At 42.5% G+C, this 24,523-nt stretch overlaps 2 protein-coding genes across 2 annotated transcripts in view; both read left to right on the top strand.

Moving 5' to 3' along the window:
- The window catches only part of LOC117871502 (MAM and LDL-receptor class A domain-containing protein 1-like), a 46,392-nt gene extending 45,426 nt beyond the window's left edge, over positions 1–966 (top strand). The window contains exon 10 of the mRNA XM_034759341.1: positions 827–966. Coding sequence (XP_034615232.1) covers positions 827–966 — 140 coding nt within the window. The remainder of the gene's footprint in view (positions 1–826) is intronic.
- Positions 1–24,523, top strand: part of MALRD1 (MAM and LDL receptor class A domain containing 1) — a 371,329-nt gene that overhangs the window by 305 nt on the left and 346,501 nt on the right. Inside the window, exons 2-5 of the mRNA XM_034760318.1 lie at positions 3,053–3,162; positions 7,838–8,011; positions 11,828–11,948; positions 17,796–17,942. Of these exons, the coding sequence (XP_034616209.1) occupies positions 3,103–3,162; positions 7,838–8,011; positions 11,828–11,948; positions 17,796–17,942 (502 nt within the window). The 5' untranslated portion in view covers positions 3,053–3,102. The remainder of the gene's footprint in view (positions 1–3,052; positions 3,163–7,837; positions 8,012–11,827; positions 11,949–17,795; positions 17,943–24,523) is intronic.

Genomic DNA, 24,523 nt, shown 5'->3' with positions numbered 1-24,523 from the left:
TTTAGTTTCTATGCCTATACCATGATTAATTTCTTTGAGACAGCCAGTGAGGTGCTAATTAATGCTGGTTGTAATGTTGGTTTCGATTTCTTGAGCTCTTGCTCATTGGACAGAGACAGCCAACTTCTTTCATGTATAGTTACAGTAAACCACCATTATATCCAGTATTCAGACAGACCCTATTATTTTAGTTATTTCTCAAGTAAATTTTCCCCTGAAGCCAGGACTGAATCCACCGTAAATAATTTAAACAGTTTTCTTTTTCTACAGTACAGGCACACTGATCACTTCTGCTTAGGACAGGCAGAGCATGTGCAGTATCCTTTGCATTGTTGCTCTACCTCAGTCAGTAGCTATCTCATTGCTGTTGTGCAGTGTGTTCAGCAGAGGAAAAGGAATTTAAATAAAGAGGGCCCGTTTGCATTCTTTTGCAAAGTAAAATGCTTTTACAAAGCATTGTGCAATACTGAAAATGTCTTACATAATCTACAGTGTCAAGCGTTCTATGATTGCAGCATTATCAAAATCGAGGATTTATTATGCACTGTCCAGAGGAGAATAGACTAATTCAAAGCATGACCACCTTTAGGGTGTGCTCCAAGGCCAATTTTGGATAAAGCTTTCCCACTACTATTAAAATGAGTTTTTAAAAAATAATATTACATATTAAATACATTAAAACCGTGTTAATATTGCAAAAGTCAAGCAAGCAATAATTAGGAAAAGCCAGAATTTAGGTCGCCTGTGCCACCTTAATTTGACTCCCTTATGTGTATGCATTATGATACAATCTTTAATGACGTGATCCATTATGTTCTTTCCACAGGATCCATGCCTCTTTCAGGGTACAAGGATGGGCAATGCTCACTTAATGAGCAGCTCTTCAATATTTCATTTTATTCCAAACATTCAGTACGTGGCCCCACACATTATTTCCTGCACTCCATTCAAAACCTGCAGAATTAAGAGGCACATAGAACTTACAGCCCAAGAAAAGGATGCTGAGGAGTTTTGAAGCCACCTTTGTGCACTCCTAATCCTGGGGGGCTGGAGGAGTCCCAGGCATAACCTGGTCAGTCTTGGGATCCTGATTAAGTTAAAACAGCCTCCTCAGGCTACCTTATGAGTTGCAGAGCTGCCCATAATTCCTGCCATGCTGTGGCCCCACCTCAACAGATCCCTCCTAACCTCAGCCCCGCCCCGACACTCCTTAAGGCTGTCCCTCACCATGCCTGCATGGGGGAGCCTCCCCTGGTTAGATATGAGGATTTTAGGGCCCCTTTACACTACTTTGACCCTTTTAAACAGTGTAAAGGGCTGGAGTGGGGAGGGGTGAGGATCTCGCTGGTAGTTCTCCATATTTCTTCAGTTCAGCAGGGCAGATTCACTCCTGATTTATGCTCGCTCCTGTCAGCATTTAGCAGGAGGTAGGGTGCCTCTGGTTGCAATAATTCTGCCAGCAGGAAGTTATAGAAGTGTGATATGGCCACAATTTCCTTCTGCTGGGGGAGGGGAGCAGCACAGCTAGACCAGTGAGTAATGCTGGCTCAGGATAGGATATGTCCTCCACAACCTCTGCTGACAGGGCTACTCTGGAGCCTCACCTACAGACTGAAGCTGTGTCCCATGAAGTACCCTTGAAAACACTGCCTACTTATCAGTGAGGATGGCTTCCCTGATGCTGTGGAGAGTAGCAGGCTTTGTTTGTTCAGGAAGGTGTGCCTGGCACCTCTCTGTACCAAGCTGGGTAAATCTAAACCTGTATATAATTGTGTATGTCATTATTCTCTGAGGGCTGGATCCAGCCCTCTGCTCCATTCCCATGGATCACTGGGGAAATAGCTACTGTGCATAATTGTGCCAGCACAGTAACTGATTTTCTAAGATACAAGACGACAAGTGTAATATCAGTGGACAAGAATGAGCCCTTGGTGTTACTTTGCATAGACTTTCATGAAAAACTTTTCAGTATTCAATGAAAGCAGCATTGATGGCTCCTAAAATGTGCAGCTTTAGGGGCCCTTGAAGATGTTTATCCTTTCCTACCTTTGTCTTGAGAACATCTGTTGTAGTTCCAGTCCAAAGGCAGTTAGTTTGCCAGAATTCAGATTAGATCTTTAATTAAGCTTTCATCCCCACTAGCAAAGACAACATTGTCAAGCCTGCGGACCCCAGGAGAAAATATAGCTTATTTCATTGGTTCACAACATTGTTAACATGCCTAAACACTGCTAGGCTGCCGTGGGAATTTGTTAAGGATAAACTGAATGCTGTACCTAATCTGAGTTTCATTGAATTTTGATTCTAAACACTATTTACACCACTATTTAAAACCAATTAAAGTGTGTCTTTTGGAGCTCCCAGAAGAGGTCTGTATTTTTTTGATCTCTCAGGCTCTCAACGCTCCTAGTGGTGCACCCTTCCTGTACTTTGAGAACTGGACCCGTTCCAGAAGTGGGATGTGGAGGAGTGGGATAGCTGGGCAGCTGTAGTGCTTGACACAGAGAGAGAGAGAGAGGTCTGAAGTTTTCTGTCTGAGGAGGGCAGATGCAAGAAGAACCTTTCTAGAGAAGTGCTGGACCCTAGTATTTGAGCTTTCCTTGCAGATGTCCAGTGTTTGCTCAACAGTGGCCTCTTAGCACTTTCAGGCACAATGATGGGGAGACCTTAGCCTTGACTCCAAACAGCCCAGTTGCAGTGCTGCTGGAGTCAAGTTGTTGAGTGCTGCTGGAGTCATTAGTTTCTTCTTCTCCAACAGGTCCCCCACCCTTGTACTTAGGTCTTCCACATGGAGCCACTGGGAGTGCGGGAGAGAGCTCCCTACACTCTCACCCTATCCTTTCAGACTCATACAGGGGCAGCCAAAGTCTGTCCCAAAATTTCCCTAGTGATCTATGAGGCACTAATGGAAGAGAATGCTACTCCACTTGTTAGAATAAATGAAGGTGTTCAATATGCATGAGGAGATCATTAAGGAAAGGCTAGTTCTCTCAGATAAATGTTCACCATTGTGAGACAGTATTTCTAACATTTAATTGATTTTATTTTTCAGGATCATTCATTTATTTTGGAGGATCACTGCACGCAAACACGAAACCTGTCATGTCCCACCTCGGGAGTCCTATCCTTACTAAGCTGTCCTTTGACTCTGCCCATTGTCAGGTAGCTGTTTGATACGAATTGTGATCACTTCATGTCCTCAAGTGTTGTGTGGTGCTGCTAAATGCTATTATAGTTGCTGTGGTTGAAAAATTGGCTGTATTTCAGTGGTGGAGCAAGTGATCATTGGGCCTGATTCTTTATTCTGGCTAAGATTAATGTATGAGCATGGGGATGGGCTCGCTGGAGGGGTAAAGGGTGGGACACACAAAGTTGTCTCTTTTCTTTGGTGTTTGGGAGCTGGCCAGTCTCCCGTCTAGCATAGAGCAACCTCAGACCATTCTACTTTTACACTAAGGCTACTTTCCTAGAGACTGTGGACAGCCAAGAATAACCCTATCAATTCCCTCGGGAGTTACCTTAGCACACCTCCTACATCACAGATCGGCATAGAACCTTTCTGGCATCTCTCCCCCAGCCAGGAAATCCTCTTACATTAACATCTCCATGGTGGGAGTTCCATTACTATCTGTATAAATGTCTCAACCTGTGGTGAATCATGCTGAACATTAACTGAGGAGTGTTCAGTCCCACACCACATATATAAAATACCCTAACATTTTAATTGAAAATAATTTGAGGTGGATGGGTTTTGTATGTTGATCAATGCAGTGTTTGACACATCGTCAGTATGCACTAAGCACATCATAGTCAATCAACTTGCGCAACCTGGGCTCAATCTTGCAGCTATGCAGGGGAGTGCAAGAGCAATTAGCAGCAGGGAGAGGAATGAGCTGGCAAGGAGGACTAGGAAGCCAGCAGTGAGAGAGAAATCAGCAGAGTTGATAGGAGTTAAGCTGGTAGAAAAATGGAAAAACAATTTTGTGAGAAGTTTTGGAAATTTGAAGGGTTTGAAATGGAACTTTTTTTGTTTTGTTTTTTTTCTTCCAAAAATGATCACAACATATATACTTCTCTTAACTTTTGAAATTTTGAGGTTTTTCCCCCTTTTTGCCACAGAACACAGAAAACATTGTAATAACAATAAATATTGTGCAGGTTTTAGTGGGAGAAGGGAGGGTTTCACCCCCCTCCCCCAACTTTTCAAAACACTTCAAACTTTTGGGAAATTACAGGGTCACAAAGTTACAATATTTCATTTTTCCTTTTGCCACTGTGTAACTTTTCTAAAGTTGAAAAGTTAGAGTGGAAAAAAAGCAAGTTGTGAAAACCTCCAAAATCCTAGACATCCATCATTCTATTGCATTCACTGGTGAAAAAGGCAAAAAAAAAAGTGAGAAAATGAAATGTCAAAATTTTGAATTTTTTCAATTTTATGAAAAACAAAATGAAAATTTCGAGATGAAATAAATGTTTTTTGTTTAGGAATTTTCTGTTTTGAAAAGTTGAAGAATGTCAACAAAAATTAATGGTTTGCAATGGGGTGTTAGGGAGAGAGTCTATTGCTGTCTCCCTTATTTCCAATACTGGAGGAATCCTACCTCAGCTGGATCTAGGGATTTTAGAGCCTGTTTATGCCAATCTAATGCTTTCACCTGTCTAAAAGGGGCTAGAGTGAGCATGAGGATCTCCCCTCTTAATTCTTGCAACTTTACAGAGTACAGTGAAGAATCAGAAGTCAAATGAAGACCATTCTCTGAGCATCTTCCCCCATGTAATGAAATAAGAGGGCCAGAATGTGACTGCCAGCATACTGCCCCTGCAGGAACTCCTGGAGGCATTGTGTCTGAGATGGGCAGGGTGTCTCTCAGAGCACAGGGGAAGAGCAGGTGCTGGTTATATCCTTTCGAAGGTTCAGCTTGAACTCCTCCTTGTGTGGGGCCAGCCTGCCGGCTGGTGCTGTGATAAAAGGGGGACCCTACTCGGTCATCTTCACAAAGTTTGGTATGACAGATGACATTAAACTCACAGAACACTAACCCCCTTTTATACAAGAACTGGGACCGTGTGCAGCCACTGTACATGGAAGCTCCCAGGACCCTCTCTCCATCCCCACTTTGCACACCAATGTGGCAAGGCACAAGAGCCCTTCCTTCACCTGCCTTAAATTTTAAAGCCTGCTAATATTTTCAACAAAATGCTAATCCTCTCGCTCCCACTAGTGTTTACAAATGATCTGTCTTTAGAGCAGCTTTCCTCCAGAGAGGTAGCAAGTGACAGTATTGCACACCAACAACTTTAGGACATGGTTTAATTTCAGTAGGGAACTAAGGTTGAACAGTTAGCAATGAACATTAATTTACAAAATTGTGGAAAGCTTATGAAAGCCCAGCTGGTTTGGTTTCTCCTTTGTGAGACTTTGATCAGAGGCAGATTACTGTTTTGTGGGGCACTGGGCCAGAGAAAATGGGGGCTGCTCCCCACCCCTTCTGCCCGCAGTCCCCCCTGCACCCCACCTGTGTTACTTCCGGGAAAATGGGGTTGGGGCGCAGGTGCTTGCCCTGTTCTGCCCAGGGTCAGGTGAGTGGCAGCTGGCAGAGTGCCCCTGCAGAGGCCCTGCCCCCAGATCAGGAATTCAACGTGAGAGTACCCTATAACTAAAAGGCCATGATATAAGACTGACAGACCCACATGTGGAAGGCTTTGCTGTGGGGTAGCTGAGCAAAGGTCTTGCTTATACATTGTGTTGGTCTTTCTCTGTTAATAAATGGACCCTCCGGGGGCGAGGGGGGGCTCTTTAGTAACTGAAGACCTGCTTGGACTTATTTAGACCCTAGGGGAGAGGAAATCAAGGCAGAACTCATCCAGATCTCCATCTTTGACAGCAAGGGAGCATAGAGGGATGGCCTTCACCATGACAGTCCTGTTTCCCTGAACACAGTGGGAACAACAGGCAGTTTCCTTGCATGCTGTTTCCCAGACTCTTTCTAGTTATTGCTCTGCTCAAAAAAAGTGCTCTCTCTCTTAGCTTCCTCCCAGGGCTGCATTCACACTGCTTCTCCTCCTGTCTGCTTGCATTCTGGTCCTGTCTGCTGCTGATACACATAGCTGCAACTAAATTAATGCCCCAGACCCTGTATACTCAACAAGTCCCAGAGAAAACCTTCTTGTTGTCCCTAAGTTAGTTTTAGCTCAAGCCTTCCTGTGCAGCCCAACGCCTTAGGCAGTGACGTCTATTAATTCAGCTGTCTTACTCAGAAAGGGGCTTAATTGTTTCTTCCACTTAGGCGATGTCTACACTACAGACTTCTGCCAGCATGGTTGTGCTGGTCAGGGGTGGCATGAGATGTGATCCCTGACAGACATAGCTATGCTGGCAAAACTCCTTGTGTAGATACAGCTTACGTTGGCAACATTGTATTTCTGCTGATATATCTTATTTTGTTTGGGAGAACTGGAATAAGCTCTACAGGTGAAAGTTCAGTTTTGCCAATATAAGCTGTGTCCATACTAAGAGCACTTTGCTGGCGTGGTATACCAACATAGTTATACTGGCAGAGTGCTCCTAGTGTAGACCTGGCCTTAGCCTGAATGAAAGATGGTTACCCCACCCATCAGCTTCAGTGAGATCTGTGATTGCCTATAGATCAAAGACAGACTTGCTGGCAACCCCCAACCCTCTCCAGTACAAGAGTGCTATGTAGTAGTTAACCTAAAATGGTTTGAGTTCTTTACATCTTTTTGCTTACAGCCTGTAATTTAAGAATAGGTAAATTGGAGAACATTTTCTATGTAATCTGACGATCCAAGGAACACGGTGGAAACTCAGCACAAAGGATGGATAAAGAACTGGAAAAGAGACTGTTTAACAGCCAGTTATATTCATCAGCTGAGTATCCCTTCATTTGCATTCAGTGATTATCAACTATCTAGGGCTTGCAGTGAATGGAGGGTTTTGCAGTTGGGGGATTCTAGCTTTTCAGTATCTAAAAAAATGGAAAAACTTATGAGAAGAAATAAGAAAAATGTAGTTTCTTTGAAAATCATATTTCTCTCCAGTTCCTGTGATCAGAATTGTTTTCAGAATGCTACTTAACGAAACTAGGCCGGGATATATGAGCCAACAATCCTAGTATTACAGTACTGTCTAGAGGGCTAAAGAGTTGTGTCTTCTGTCTTCTGGTTTTCCATGCCTGCCACACCAGTCTTTCCAGCTGCTTCAATCCTGTTGTCCCCTCTTCCTAAGCTTTGACCCTGCACTTGCATTTCAGAGGACCAGCAGGATAATTTTAAAAATAATAAAAAAAAAATCCTCTCCCATAATTTTCAGCCCCTGGAAGGTTTATGGGATTGTTCCTAAAAACTGAGGATCAGATGAAGACTGGGGATGCATGTGATATTTCATGGTTTTACATCATTCTCTGACTTTCCTTAAGCCTGGCTTAGTCTGCCTTTTCAGGTATTTCACCCATGTCTCAGGGTATAGTTTTCAAAACAATAATTATTCTTGGTGGAGCTCCCTGATGAGAACCCCCCAGTGAGGTAAGGGAAATCATAGATAGATGTCCATAGGTTATGATAGAAATACATTTTTAAAATCATAGTTACATATTTGTAATGGCTTTACCTTTTTGACACAAATTGCCATCCTTTCGGATCCTACATGTTCAAAGTGTGTTTCCTGTATGCCTGCTGGATTTAGACCTGTGGGTGTGTACACAATACAGTGATACTGCATATGCAAAGCTAGTTTATATTATAATGATGTAAATCTATATTGAAATTGCTGTATGTTGGCAAGCTGTCCAACACATTTAATAAATATTTCTTTCAACAGATAATATTTTGGTATCAGTTATCTCAGGATTCCCAGCTCTCTGTCTTTAAGAGAACCGTCCTTAGTGAGGATTTGCAAAATCTAGGTGACATGACCGGTTTGTCCAAGAGGCAGTGGACTAAAGCAAATATTCTTATAGAAAGCAAACCTGAGGAAATGTCATCACCTTTCCAGGTAGCTGTATTGGCAATTATATTTATTTTGTGTACAAATAGTTATTCCAATGTGGCTTTTAGAATTAATTTATTCTCATAATTTAAAATAATCTTTGCTTACACTTTTATAAAGAATTCCTTTAAGCTTTTTCTATAGATGTGGAAATAAAAGGGGAATGTCAATGTTTCAGAAGTTTATGCATTAAAATCACACATTTATGATGAAAATGTGATGTGCAGTATATTAAAAAAATTGGGATGAGTATTTGTGATACAGTTGTGGAAAAGGCGTATATCATTCTGGGGTGTTCTAATAGTACTGTTGTAAGCAAGACATGGGAGGTAATTGTCTTGCTCTACTCAGTACTGTATTTGTGAGGCCTCAGCTGGAGTACTGAGTCCAATTCTGAGTGCCACACTTTAGGAAAGATGTGGACAAATTGGAGACAGTCCAGAGGAGACAAAAACATGGTAAAAGGTTGAGAAAATCTGTCTTATGAGGTGAAAAAAATGGGCTTGTTTAGTCTTGAGAAAAGAAGACAGGGGGCAGGATTTGACAGGTCTTCAAATACGTAAAGGGCTATTATAAAGAAGATGGTGATCAATTGTTTTCTATGTCCACTAAAGGAAGGACAAGAAGTAATGGGCTAAATATGCAGCAAGGTAGATTTAGGTTCGACATTAGGAAATACTTTCTAATTATAAGGGTAGTTAAACTCTGGAATAGGCTTCCAAGGGACATTGTGGAATCCCCATCATTGGAAGTTTTCAAGAACTGGTTGGACAAAGACCTGTCAGGAAGGTCTAGTTTTACTTGTTGCTACCTCATCACATGGGGCTGGAGCTGATCACTTCTCAAAGTCCCTTCCAGCCCTACATTTCTATAATTTGATGATTATACTAAAAAAATAGCAGCTAATGATCTTGGCTACAGGGAGGGTTAATGCAGGGTCCTGGACATTTCAGTCAGTAACAATCAATACTTGCAGCATTGATCTCCCGCCACAGGGTTTAGTTTGACTTTCAGATTATCTCATACCTGCATTTAACTAGGTGTAGAAAACAACTGTTGAATCACTCACCAACTAAAACGTAAAGCATTTAACAAAGCAATCTTCCTGTTTTGATCTTTACATTTTGTATGCCACCTTCATAATAAAAACTGTCAAACTATGGATTACAGCCAGGGTCCTCAAACGTTTCTATAAGGAGATTGCTGCAGAGATATCACAATTGATTAGTTGTTGAGCAACTTTCCTTTCATTTCAGGTCACTTGGACCACTTCACCTCTCAGTCATAATTGATAATGTGCCTGTGGCTACTATAATAAAAATAGAAAAGTAGTACAGGGAAAGTGTTTGCATCTGTTACTTTATTTGATGCTGTTTAGCATGTGCAAATGAGGAGGAGAGTCAACAGCATAGGATCATCAAGTGCTCCATGGTGCACTTGTAGTCCATAGAGCACTTGTAGTCCATAGAGCACAATTTGAGAACCTGGCTTACAGGGTTTTTTTCTATTTTAATGGAACCAGGGTCAGATCTCTAGGCCACTACAAAATTAATGTTTCATCCATTCTCACCCATAGGATACATCCTCAGTGTTGATTCTGCAAATTGGTCATTAGCTCCCGCATTAAATATAATCCTTCATGTGGCATCGTAATATGGAAAATACATTACGTTTCCCTCATGGAATTCTTTTCCATGATGGGTGACGCAAACTGTTGACACTTCAGCAGAATCGAGGAATTTAATCAACCCAATTTCTGCTGTGCAGGATGCTGTTTGAACATCATTAGAGGTTAACAATGTGCTTATTTTATCAGATCAGTACCAAGAGGACAAAAGAAATAGCATTAAGCATTCCCAAATCAGCAATTATATATTGCACACTTCTTTAGTGTGTCAGTAATTTTCTTATATGAGAATTAATTGTCTTCACATTTATAGGTTTTGTTTTTATCCTTAGACATCTCATTAATATTGTTAGAAAAAAATCTGTAATAATTTCACATACTTCATTCCATATTGACATGGAAATTCTTGCCTCTTTTACTTTCTGAAAAGAGGCCATTCAATGATACTATTGCTGAATAACATTAGAATCACTTCCTGCAATGAGTCTTTGGAAAATGATGTAATGACCCCAAACTGAAAAGAGATCCTGTTTCGGAACCTACCTGATTTTGACAAATATTCTAGTAAAATCAAAGTAAATTATGGAACAGAGATATAGATAGGTCACATATAGAATACCTGATCAAACTGACTTATATAGGAGATCTCTAAAATTTTTATTTACCCACTTAGCATATCTAAAGTAGTCAGCTCTCCTAGAAATATTGTGCCCATTCCTAAGAGTACAGTATGGTACTAGAAATCACATCGCTGTGCCAGTCAAACTCTGGGCCCAACATACATTACAGAAGTATGGCCTTTAGGGATGGTGTATCAAATGTCATCATGTAAACTGCTCTACAGTTCTGCCTTATGCTATCAAATCCTGAGGTAAGATCCACAGCAAACCTCCATTGGTGCTTCCTGAAATTCCAATGCTACGTCAGTTTAGAAAACATGGATTCCTCAGCTGAATACTCTCCTTTCTGGATATGGTCAGAGACTGACATGTAGTGATTCCCACCAATAGGTACAAAGGGCCAGGCTGAGGGTTAAACACCCCCAGAGCCCTGACACATCAACTATGGGCAGTCAGTTCTGACTACAAGAGTGGAACAAGGCAATCTCCCTTCAAGCACATGGTGAGACATAATCACACTCCATCACAAGTCCCGCATGTCTTTTAGCACAGAATTTGCCTTCTGGAAGATGTAGGGGCAGATATTTTGGTAGATTTGCATCACTCCACCAGCATGAAGTCACCATTAACCTGGTGGATCTGGCCATATGAAAATTCCTCCTGAATGTGGGCGGATCCTTGGGTTGTATAGCACTGCCATAGTAGCTCCTACACCACCCTTAACTGTGAAGGGGTGTGGCAAGAGTGATTCCTGCCAGCTGGAATGGCCCCTTAGAAACTGTTTGCCTTTATTTGGGATCAGGCAATTGATCTGGAGTGCTCTGAAAAGTTTTCCTAAGGCATTTCATGGCTGGATGGTCGTGTGAACATGTCTTGTTTCATAAATGTGCCAGCCGTCCCCTCCCCCATGATTTTATCATCAAGAAAACTTTTTAAAATAAGGCTAAGAAACAAAAACTATGTTTTACATCTGTGATATCCTGATGAGAGGGTGTAGTTAAGTGAATCAATATAGCTCTCCAGTGACTTTCAGGTATGAAATATGTTTTTCTTTTTTTACCATGGCTGGCAGGGAGTTTGGGGCATTGTGTGTTTAAAAGTATCTTTATATGCACACATTACTCTATATGTATTTCTTATATGGAAATGTTTTATTGACCTCAGCAGACATGGTATAAATGAACTCATGTCTCAGTTAAATTGAGTTGTAAACCATCACATTTGGTTACCCTGAATAGCTCATTTAAAAAGGCATATAACTTAATGGTTCCACAAGGAAGACAGTACATTCAGGAAGTGATGATTATTATTGCTTAGGGTTGAAACAAGGTTGTTTAGGTTCCATAACTTTCTGTAAAGGTAGTTATGTCTTTGAGAGTTTAGTTGTAAGTTTCTGACTTGAATCTTACCATGCTAATCTCAACCATATGTTTCACTGGTTAATGACATTCTTCAAAACTGTGATGGTTGTAGATGGTATTTACTCTCCATACAGATACCGGGCATTATAAAGAAATGATATTTCCTTTTGTAATGTCAACTTTAATAAGGTTATTTATTTCTTTGTCATTATAGATCATTTTACAAGCCACTGTTCTATCAGAGAATGACACTGTTGCTATAGATGACATCAGTATAACAATGGAATGTGGTATTGCACATAAATCACTTTCAGATACCAGCCAAGAAAGCAAAGGCAAGTTAAATTAAAGCAAGCAAGTTTTTAAAAAAATAGGCTTGAAGGATAAAGTATGGTGTCAAGGTAGCTTTCTTTTCTATGCTTTGTTGCTCTTTCACAAAAAATATACTTCTAGTTAATGTAATTTTGTGTTTTTCCCATAACAAAAGAATTAAACAATGAAATAGCTAACTAGATTGTCAGATATTTTTAGCCTTTTATTGACAACGAATTCCAGAATAATTTGAATTAGATATTACAAATCATAAAATTCATACTTCAGAGTAATGTGGCCTTGTTAAAGTCAATGAGTGTGAAAAAGGATGCTACCAAAGTAGCTTTCAGCTGTATGGTTACACAGACACAGACTAAAAGCAAGTAAATAGATATTATGTTGTACCCAGGCCCTAGTTATACTATAAAACAGGCCTGCACAACTCGTAAAGCGGCGAGGGCCATATTACTCCAAAGAAAACAACTGAGGGCTGAAACCCCCCAAGCGCCGCCAAACCCCGCCCCCCCCAGCACCACCCAGCCCCCCCGAAACACAACACCCCCCCACACCCAGCACCGCCCACCCCACGGAAACAACCTCCCCAGCGCCGCCGAACCCCCCACGCGCCATCTGCTCCACGGAATTAAACCCTCTTCCCCAGTGCCGCCCCACCGAAACAGCAGTATTGAACCTCGGTAATATGTTATAGCGGCCCCTAAGGTAGTATAATTAAGGTAAAAGAAAAATGTCTTTTTGCTAGAAGTAGACTAAGATCTTCCCCCCCACTTTGTAATCGATTGCCCTGTTGAATGAATGAGGTGTGAATGAGGAAGGCGTGGAAGGCAGGCACCTCTGGACAGCTGCAACGCTTGGAGAGGGCAGGGCCAGCTCTAGGATTTTTGCCGCCCCAAGCAAAAAAATTTTTGGCCGCCTCCCCTTTCTTTTTTGTGCCCCCGGCCCCACCTCAACTCCACCCCTTCCGAACCCCTTCCCCAAATCCCCAGCACTGCCTCCTCCCCGGCGTGCCGCATTTCTTGCCCCCATTGCTTCCTACGGGCCCCCCATGACGTCCCGCCCTAGCTCACCTCCACTCCGCCTGCTCCCCAGAGGCATGCCGCCGCTCCGCTTCTCCCCCGTCCCTCTCAGGCGAGGGAGGGCGGAGAAGTGGAGCAGCAGCGCGTTCAGGGGAGCAGGCGGAGCAGAGGTGAGCTAGGGTGGGGGGGCGCAGGAAGTAATGGGGGGGTTAGAGGAACCGCTCCCCACTCCAGCTCACCTCCGCTCCACCACCAGCGCCTCCCCCGAGCACCCGCCGCTCGGCTTCTCCTCCCTCCCAGCCTTGCTGCGCGAAATAGTGGTTTTGCACGTGGCAAGCCTGGGAGAGAGCGGGGAGAAGCAGAGCAGCGGTGCATTCAGGGGAGCAGGCGGAGCGGAGGTGAGCTAAGGTGTGGGGGTGCAGGAAGTAACGGGGGGGGTAGAGGAACCACTCCCCACTCCAGCTCACCTCTGCCGCCTCCCCCGAGCACCCCGCCGCTTGGCTTCTCCTCCCTCCCAGCCTTGCTGCGCAAAACAGCTGTTTCGCGCGCAGCAAGCCTGGTAGGGAGGGAGAAGAAGCGGAGCGGTGGCGGTTCACTCAGGGGAGCAGGTGGAGGCGGAGCGGAGGCGAGCTGGGGCAGCGAGGGCACTTTTTCCCCATGCCCCGGAGTCGGCACCTATGATGGCCGGCGCCAGAATGCCGCTCCTAGAAATGTGCCGCCCCAAGCACCTGCTTGTTTTGCTGGGAGAGGGGATGGGAGCAAGACCAGATCAGTAGAACAGGTCAGCAACCGACTCACCACTCGCCTCCTCAGCTCCCTTGCCCCGGCTCGCCTACTCACCCCCCGCCACTGCCCGCCCACTCGCCTCCTCAGCCCTCCACCCTCCCGGCTCGCCTACTCATTCCCTGCCACTGCCCGCTCGCTCACCTACTCAGCCCCCCTCCCTCACCCACGGCTTGTCTACTCACCCTGCACCCTCTGCCCGCGGGCCGCACAGTGAGCCCATCTACTCAACCCCCGCGGGCCGCACAATGAGCCCACGCTGGCCGCATGTGGCCCCCGGGCCGCATGTTCTGCAGGCCTGCTATAAAACAAACCCCTTGCATAAAAAGCCATTAAAGTGTTTGTGGGAGTGATCTGATCACTTTTTATAAGGGTGTTAGGTGGAAAATAGAGCAAAACATAGGTCTGTTTGTGACCGTGCATATTCTGTAGTGAAGCCTATCATCTTATGTCTAACATGACTTGCTAGAGTTAGTTTCCATTAGAATCACAGTGATATAAATTGCAGCTGGATGGAAACAAAGTGTGACTTTTATGACAAAACTCCATCTGCATCATAAACATATACATCTCGGTACTTTTCAACACTGATGAATATGTTTGTTAAATAGAATAGTGTTACAAGGTAGCATGGGCATAGACAGTCTCTAGGGAAGTTACTGACGGTAGAAGTGTAACACAGAAACCTGAATGTCATCAATCCTTTTCTGGAAAATGTATGACATAGTGGGAATGTGGACCTTTTGGTTTTCAGATGCCTTCCCTGCTCCCCCATATATTCTACTGTATTAAGGCATTTAGGAATTAGTAGAAGAGAGTTCCTTTTTATAAAGGTTTCTTTAAAAACAGAAACACTACCCTCATATTAATCACATAGTAGTGTCATTTTTTAGATATTTACTTTTTAAGAAGGGCATACTTCCAGCAAAGTTCTAACCAGACTTCTTGGACTGGTATGCCACCAAATTCATTCACAAACTGAAAAAGAAAAAGTATGTCTTTTTTTTTTTTTTTTTTAACATTTTGGCTGAAATAAAGTTAGCACATTTTGGGTATCACTTACATTGAAATCTGTTCTTGACTCTCTTCTAACAAATACCTTGCTAACCGTGTAACACAGAACATCTGGCTTCTGGGAATTTCCTTATATAATAAACAGGAAACATTATGATCATAGTCAAGGGGCACAGTTGCTGACCTGATTCTTGCTAGGCACAAAACATTAATGCAAGATTTGCCCTTGATTGGTAGAGGTGAAAGCTATATGCTGTTGAAGTATCCATAATAAAGATGTCCTATGCATAGGATGTTCACTCTAAAATGGTTGACTTTCAATAGGAGTTGGTCATCTAACTCCCTTAGATGCTGTTGTGTTAATTTTGATGGAATATATGGGCCCAGAGGGTCAAAGATGTTAATATAGCCATGTCACTGTACAACACTAAACAATTAAATATGGTTTGAGCTCTTCAGTCCAGAGACTTTGGCCTGCTTAGTCTAATGGCAACAATCAACATTAAAAATCGTTAACCATTTATTAAAGATAGAGAAAAGGAAAAGCAATTAAAACATTTGAAATGTAAAATATCAAATAAGGTGTCCGTTTTAACAATATTCTTTATTCTCTTTAATTGTTGAGCTTTTACAGTCTTCGATGGTATTAACTGTCTTTTTGAAACAAGAGAAGCTAGTTGAGATGGTCTGGAGTTGTTGTTGTTGTTAGAGTCCAATCCCACTTCCTTGGAGACAAAACAAGATAAACATGCACAAGAGGACAGCAGCGATAGAAAGTTCAGCTTCTGTCTCTTGTGACAGGAGCTTGATGAGGGCAGTCAGGACCAAGGCTAAGAGCAGGGGCAAACCTGAGGCTGGAAGTAAAGATAATCAGGGTCCAGGCCAGCATTAATATCAAGGGTCAGAGTCCAAGTCAGGTTTCGGAGTCTGAGTCAGGAGACAAAGTCCAAATCAAGCTGAGGTCGAAGCCAGGAGAAACAAATGATCAGGGCAGCTACAGGAGATCCACATTGGACACTTACTGGATATTTCCTGGAATGCCCCTTAGGCTTATATAGGGCAGAGAGCCATGAGACTGCTGCCTATCAGATGCCTTCTGGTAGGACTTTCCATGGTCTGTGTCCACAGAAGGTCGTGGGCAGTGGAGAAGGATCTGGTTACAGCTACCTCTGGCTGGCAGCATAGAGCCTGGCAGCTCTGCCAGCCAAGGTTCTAGACCTGTGAGGCCTTACATCTTGTGCTGACTCTCGCTTGCAACCTTGTACCAGCATTGGGCTGTTTAGGGTGTGGCTTTTTGTTGCCTCTTTGGTCATAGGCTCACCGCATTGTTGCAAAGAGACAGTATTGGCTGGCTAAGCTAGACTCCTATTAAACAGAAGGGGGAGATAGGAAAGAGAAGAAATAAGGTGGTGGCAAGGAAAATAACACATGAAAGGAAGTGGTGAGAGCACAAACATAAGTTTCTCATTCTAGGAGTTGTTCAGGATTTAGTTGAAGCTGGTGATGTCATCTGGGTCCCTATCTCTGCCCTGGTCTGGTCAGGACATCTCTCGGGATCAGGGTGATAAAAGCCCAGTGGTGCCACAATGGATTGCGGGGTCCCAAGAGGTTGTGGGGGAGGCAGTCATGACTGTGAAGCTTGCTCCTTTCAGCCCATTGATTTTCTAGCTTAGCACCATGATTTCTGCTATCTTGGACAACTTAGGGTAGGTCTATACTACAAATTTACATTGGCACAGCTGCACCAATTCAGCTGCGCTGCTCTTGCATGTCTGTTGAGGACGCTCTATGCCAGTGGGGGGCAACCTGCGGCCCATGAGGGTAATCTGCTGGCGGGCTGCGAGACAGTTTGTTTACATTGACCATCCACAGACATGGACGCCCGTAGTTCCCAGTGGTTCGCTGTTCCCGGCCAATGGGAGCTGTGTGAAGCAGCAGCCAGCACGTCCCTGAGGTCCATGCTGCGCAGATCCCATTGGCTGGGAATGGCAAACCACAGCCACTGGGAGCTGCGGGCAGCCGTGACTGAGGACGGTCAACGTAAACAAACTCTCGCGGCCCACCAGCGGATTACCCTGATGGGCCGCGTGCGGGCCACAGGCTGCAGGTTGCCAACCACTGCTCTATGCCGATGGGCGTTCTCCCATCAGCTTAATAACTCCACCTCCTTGAGAGGTGGTAGCTCGGTCAGTGAGAGAAGCTCTCCCATCGCCATAGCGCTGTCTACACAGCGGGTGAAGGTCGCTATAACTACATCGCTCAGGGGTGTGGATTTTTCACACTCTGAGCAATGTAGTTAAACCAAAGTAAATATGTAGTGTAGACCAAGCCTTAGAGCAGGCGTAGGCAACCTATGGCACGGGTGATTTTCAGTGGCACTCACACTGCCGGGGTCCTGGCCACCAGTCTGGCGGGGCTCTACATTTTAATTTAATTTTAAAGGAAGCTTCTTGACTTATAGAAAAAGACCTTTTAAACTTTTATAGACTTATAGAAAAAGACCTTTTAAAAACGTTAAAATGTATTACTGGCACGCGAAACCTTACATTAGAGTGAATAAATGAAGACTCGGCACACCACTTCTGAAAGGTTGCTGACCCCTGCCTTAGAGTATAGGCCTCTGCACATCAGTGCTTTTGAAAATCCTGTCTTTAGATTTCAGAGTAACAGCCGTGTTAGTCTGTATCCGCAAAAAGAAGAACAGGAGTACTTGTGGCACCTTAGAGACTAATAAATTTGTTAGTCTCTAAGGTGCCACAAGTACTCCTGTTCTTCTTTTTGTCTTTAGATTCTAAGCTTTTCTAGGCAAGTACATAATTTATCAGCACTATGGTGCACCCAACACACTTAGGGATGTCATGGAAAATAATAATACACAAGTAGAAGGCTGCTGTCATCTAGAAAGGAGAATAACATTAACTGGATTTCTAGTTCACCAAAGATGGTGTGAAAAAGTCACTTTATATATAACTGATTCCATCTGCGTGCACTATTATATATGTAAATGAACATCTCTTTTTTTTCTTTTTTTTTTTAAAGGGGTAGCAAACTTTACAACCACTGAATCTTCATCCCTTTATTGTCCACGGGGTTATTTACCCTGTGAAGATGGAGCCTGTATTTCATCTGACAAGTTTTGTGATTTCACACCTGATTGCTCAAATGGGGATGATGAAGCCAAATGCTGTAAGTGAAAACATATTGACTAGTAACTCATGCTGTAAGGACATATATACATACTCACTGGGAGTCTTTTGGCCAGATTTCCATTACTTCATGAATGGTGTTATTTAATCAAGAGTAAAAACTCCAGAGATGCAGTGCTTTCAATCTGAGTCTGTATTGATGTCTGTTTGTACTCTTTGTACAGCTGCCCTGTTAAAATTTAAAACAAAAAAGCTGTACACTGACTTATCAGCAGAATGGAACTGTTTAAAAGAGTGTTTTATTTTACAACACCTATAATGTAAAGTACTAGATACATTTTTATGCTGGGCTGAGAAAATTATTACCATAGTAGTCAAGGCCTGATTTTTCAAAGATGAGCACACACAGTTGCACATGTCTAATTTTCACATACAAGTGCTACAATTGGATTTGTAAATCTAATATTTATGCATAGACCTGGCCGTTTAGAAGCATGTACAGAGGCAGTTACTCAGTTTGCACAAGCAAACATGGTTGCATATGTCAACTTTCAAAATTAGACCCTTACTGTTAACTTAGTTACTGACCATGTTGTTATAAAAGCCCATGAGCCATGATCATTATACCAAGTTACCATGCATTTGCTGATTTTTCCAAAGGAGATACTGTCACAGATCCATAGGATCAGTGCTATGCCCTCAGCTTTGCTTGAAAGAACCTCTTCTGTGTGCCAAAGTCCCAAGGGAACTCAGTCTTCCTTCAGGGTAGGCTATGCATCCTCACTGCCTCCTAAAGACTGAACTTCTGGGGTTTCAGCACTTCTGCTTCACACCATGAGCTCTGTTCAGTGAGTCCAACTGAGAGAGACTCCTGGTAGAGACTAGTACACTCTTCAGGGATTAATGCACTTCACCAAATATTTGCAGAGACACTCAGATAGCATTGTCAAAACAGTAGGGTTTATTAGTCAACTCTAGTATAGCATAAAAAGTCCTTAGGTTAGCACAGAAAAATGTAGGGTAAAGCATAGCTCAACTCCATTCTGGTTAGCTCAGAGCCCAGCCAAGCTGTAGTGAACTCCATGTTCAGGCTCTGTCTGTCTCTCAGTTTGACCTTCTTAGTCAGTTCCCAGGTGAGAGCTCCCAGCTACTTCCAGAAGCCAACTATTGTGCCCCACCCCACATCTTCCCAGTTCTTTATTCTCAAGATGGTGGATTTTGCTCAGCTTCTCTGCTGAGAGGTGAGGAAATCCATCTCCCTCTAGGTCATAAGTTGTTGGGTGTCAATGCCTGGGTGAGATATACCTATCTCATAGAGCTGGAAGGACCCCGAAAAGTCATCGCGTCCAGCCCCCTGCCTTCACTAGCAGGACCAAGTACTGATTTTGCCCCAGATTCCTAAGTGGCCCCCTCAAGGATTGAACTCACAATCCTGGGTTTAGCAGGCCAATGCTCAAACCACTGAGCTATCCCTCTCCCAGGTGATTGGATTTGTCATTGTCTTCTTGGATTCTATAGGGTCAGCCTCAGCCAGTTTTTTTTAATGACCCATTCAGGCTCAGACAGCTAGGCGACATTCATACCTATGTCTCTCAGCCTGCCCTGAGAGCAAACAGTCCTCCCCCTGCCCTCACTGGATAGCCATGAGGCACACATAGGATTAATAAAATATTACAGAAAATTATCACTTCATCACAGGTACTATAAGCAATACTTAGTAAAAGATTATTGGAAAATATAGCATGATTATTTTTTGATAATTAAGTAAAAGACCAGTGCAAATATAGTATCAACATTGTATTATCTAAAAAGAAGCTTGTAGTATTCTCTTACTCCATATAGTATCATGTGTTACTGAATATGATCAGAGCTACAATGTAACATTTTGCCACAGTTGCAAATAGGACTCAAAGATCCTACTTGTTAATTATCAGTTTTGGAGAGGGAATTTCATAGTCAGTGCTCATGAAAATGATCCTGGGACCAATGCAGCTACAACACTGCAAAGTAGTGCCAACAGACAGCTGAAATGAGGACAAGTACAGTGGAGTCTTCTCCCTACCCCCACCCCCCGTCCCCAGTAACCTTTAGTCCTGCAACATCCCTACAATTCTAGTGATTGGACCTCTCTTGAATAAAGCAATTGCTCTCAATTTTAAAATGGTTTGTAACAAGTTGTATTCAAGTGTTGGGGCTCCAAACGATGAATGCACTGGGCTAGAAACACACTTTCTCTCTTTAAAGACCATGTTCTCAAAGATAGAGGTAAAAAGGAAGCAACCAGCAGGGGTTAACCAGAGGCATCTGCTTCCTTCCTTTAATTATGGGAGAAGGGGAAGGCAGTTGTGTTTATCACAGGACACCAGCAAGGAGACCAGGTGGATCCCATTACTTTAATGAAAGGGGATGAAGGAGAGATACCCGGGGGAAATACTTACCTGGCTGGAGCAAATATACTATTTTTCCTTACGCTTATTCTGTGTTATTTTGAATTGAATAAAATGATGAGGAGTAACTAGAAAAAGCTCAAATATCTGAGACCTTTTTTGTTTCATTTGTGGAGATAAATATGCTGTAAATTACTTCCATTAAAAAAATGGATCACTTGATGATTACCTGTTCTGTTCATTCCCTCTGAGTCACCTGCATTGGCCACTATCAGAAGACAGGATACTGGGCTGGATGGATCTTTGGTCTGACCCAGTATGGCCGGTCTTATGTTCTTGTTCTTAATCACCCTGCAAATTGAAGTGTTTTCAGTAGTAAAACTCAAAGCATTGGTGTGTCACTCAGCATTTGTTCTGGAATAAACCTTGCCCTCCCACTAGATTGTAGGAGGTGGATAGATGTTCGCAAAAAAAAAAAAACAGAAAGAGACCATTATGTTAATTTTCACTCAAAGATCTATTTGGGAGTTTGAATTTCTGGATTTCCAGGCAGTGATTAACTAGAACATTCTTACATAGATTCATAGATTCCAAGGCCAGAGGAACCTTTGTGATTGTTTACTCTGACCTCCTGCATAACACAGGTCATAGAACTTCCTTGAATTAATTCCTGTTTGAACTAGAGCTTCTTTTAGGGAGGGAAAATCTAATCTTTGTTTAAAGATTTCCAGTGATGGAGAATCCACCACAACTACTGCTAAATTGTTCCAATGGTTAATTGCCCTCAATGTTAAAAAAAATTGTACCTTATTTCTAGCCTAAAGCTGTTCAGCTTCAGCTTCCAGCCACTGGATCTTGTTATATATTCTGCAGCTAGATTGAAGAGCCCTCCCTCTGTTACCAAATTTCTATTCTCTATAAGTAGGTACTTATAGACTGTGATCAAGTCAGGCCTTACCCTTTTTGATAAGCTAAATAGATTTTTGCTACTGGATTTTCTCTATATAAGGCACATTTTCCAAACATGCAATCATTCTTGTGGCTCTTCTCTGAACCCTCTTCAGTTTATTATCATCCAAGTTGAACTGTGAACACCAGAACTGGACACCCTATTCCAGTAACCTCATATCAGTGCCAAATATAGAGGTAATATAACCTCCCTATTCCTACTCACTCTTTTCCTGTTTATGCATTGAAGGATTGCATAGGCCTTTTTTGCCACAGTGTCACACTGGGAAATTATGTTGAGCTGATTATTCACTATGTTCCCCAAGTCTTTTCAGGAGTCACTGCTTTCCGGGTCAGATTCCTTGATCTTGTAAGTATGGTCTGTAGTCTTTGTTCCTAGATGTATGACTTTACATTTGGCCATATTGAAATGCATATTGTTTGCTTGTGCCTAGCTTACCAAGTGATCCAGACCATTCTGTATCAGAGACCTATCTTTGTCTTCATCATTATTTACCATAATTTGTTTATTTACTATTATAGACAATTCTACCATTTTCTTCTAGTAATGGAGCAACACTATTGTTAGGATTCCTTTTGTTCCTAATGTATTTGAACTACTTCTTACTGTCCTTAACTCTGTCATAGATTTCTCCTTGCAGTATTTCAGTTCCCTTATCAATTTTCTACCGTTCTTTGCTTCTAATTTATCCTCATTGCTATTAGTTTCCCCCTTTTCCCATTTGTTTGTTTATATATCATTTATAGTTCTTTTCACATCCCATATAAAACAGATTATTTTTAACCAATATGGCCTCCTGTGTGATTATGTGTTTGGGGGAATTTAATAAAATCTTCTTAAACTGTTCCCAATTTTTCACATTTTTCTGTTTAACTTCTGTGTCCCAGCTGATTTGACTCATGATTGTTTTCAGCTTTGTGAAAATGGCCCTTTTAGCGCACCGTGTGTGTGTATGTGTGTAAATGGCCCTTTCAGTGCTCCATATGTGTGTATGACTTTATTCTGTTTCCATCTAACAAATGTGACTGAGTCATGATCACTGGTACCTACGCAACCACTAATTTTAGTTCTGTGATCAATTCCTCTTTCACTGTCATGATGAGGTGTAATATAGAATTCCGCCATGTTGGATGTAATACTTTTTGAGTTAGGAAATTATCCTCCATAATTTTTAGGAATTCCAAGAACTGTCTAGTACTGGCATAAGACCTCCAGCATTCATCACTCAGGTTGAAGTCCCCGATAATAATGACGTTTTCCCCTACACATTATAAAAGGTAGGTGATTAAGGAGCCATTTATCCTGTTCTCTAGTGTGATTGGGTGGTCTGTGGCAGACACCAACTAGTATTCCAGCTTGTGCTTTATCTATTAGGACATTGATCCAGAAGCATTCAAGGCCTTTTTTTTTTTTTTTGGAGTTGTGACTGATTCAGAAAGAGGTAATGCCATTTGTACATTGAATGCCACATCCCTTCTTTTGCCTACTCGAGTCTTCCTAAATAGGCTTAAGTTGAGTTTAATATCCCAAACATTTGAATCTTCCCTCCAGATTTCAGAACTCCTCTAGTTTATTACCCAGACTTCTAGCATTGGTGTATAGGTAATTAAAGTATTCCTTCTCTTCATGCAGTTTGGTTTCTTAATCGATTTTGTGATAAATGAGTGCTTAGTTGTTCTCCCTTTTCACCCTCCCCTTTTGTTGTTTGTTTAATTCACCTACTGTATCAAAGCATTCCCTGTGCTTCATCCAGGATGGAAGTCCTCTTAATCGCAAGGACCACATACATGGACTGTGGGTAGTAGCTCTTGAAACCCAACAAACTGCATTGAAGATGGTTATTTAAAAACAAAACAAAAACCCCTCACAACCTAAAGAGGAGCTGTTCCGCAGCATCTCTCATCCTATGATGCATGAACTGTTGTTAAAGGAGAACTGAGTAGTTTAGAGTGTGTAAAGAAAGCTTGTGAAACTATATAAGGATCCAAACCAAATCCTACCATCTGAACCAAGAATGTAGATTGGGATGAAAGTTTGCAGCTCAATTTATCTCTGTGATGGGCCAGATTTGAACTCTGAATATCCCAAAATTTGTGAAGATTTGTATTTGTATTTTAGTCTCTTCCTTCCTCCTAAAGTCTAGACTTTGATTTCAGAGTCTTGGAGAGAAGTTCAGATTTGGGGATTTAGTCCAACAACACAGCTGCAGATATTTTTAAACCAAAAACTCCAGTCAATCTTTAATAAAACTCTGAGAAGTGATGTTATTGTGATCCTGGGTCACTTTAATGTGCACTTAGGAAAGGGTAATGACACCTGTGCAAGTTTGCTCAGGAAGTTTGGTATGGACAGAAGAATAGGGCAGTGACTGCTGGAATTTGAGGGTGCCTATGACATGGTGATCAATGACTTGCTCTTCCATCACCCTATGTTTCACAAGCAGAACTGGTACAACCCAGATGGTCTCACCAGGATTGCTATTGATTATGCCCTCATTCACGATCATTGGCAGGCAACAGTTATGGTTGTATGAGTGCCCAGAGATGCTGAACTTGACATGACCATCAGCTTCTGCTAACAAAAGTGTGCCTCCAACTTCAAAGACCATTGCCAGCTCAGTGGTGGAGCCTCAGCCCTTCAAACTTCATCCATAAATCAGTGAGGAGATGCTCACTGCAGTCGGAGCTAAGAAAAAAGTGAAGCTACAATTGGAGTCTTTAAAGACTGCCAGACCCGGTCTCCACAACCTTTAAATCAATTTTGCAGCTGCAGGGGAAGGTGGGACCAGCTTGTCCAGTAAAGAATTGGGATGACAGCATCCTCCAGAGTCTGCAGGATCAGTTGCATCAAATGGAAGATCATTTCAAGATACTCCACAATTGTCTATTGTCTGTAGTCCATCTTCCACTTGAAGAAGAGGCAGAGGCTCTAGAAGATCCATCTTCCTTCAGCCAAGAAGAGATCTGGATCATAGTCCATAAGATGAAGTCTGGGAAATCACAAGGGGTCTGTAATGTTACCCCCTGAATTGCTGAAGACAGGTGAGAGTATTATTGTACCGTGGCTACATAGGCTCTTCCAGATCATCTAGTGCACTGATATCATCCCTGATGACTGGAGGAAGGAGGTTATTCTGCCTGTGTTTACGATAGAGATATCTTGTTGGTCCCAGGGAAAGTATTTGCTTCCTTGTTAATATCTCAAATCAATTATGCACTTTGGAGCATATGCCAGAATACTCAGTGCCGCTATAGACCTGGTTGT

The sequence above is a fragment of the Trachemys scripta genome, chromosome 2 (assembly GCF_013100865.1).
Source record: "Trachemys scripta elegans isolate TJP31775 chromosome 2, CAS_Tse_1.0, whole genome shotgun sequence".
NCBI lineage: Eukaryota > Metazoa > Chordata > Testudines > Emydidae > Trachemys > Trachemys scripta.
Note: the sequence above shows the minus strand (reverse complement) of the source record. Positions and strands in the feature narration are given on the sequence as shown.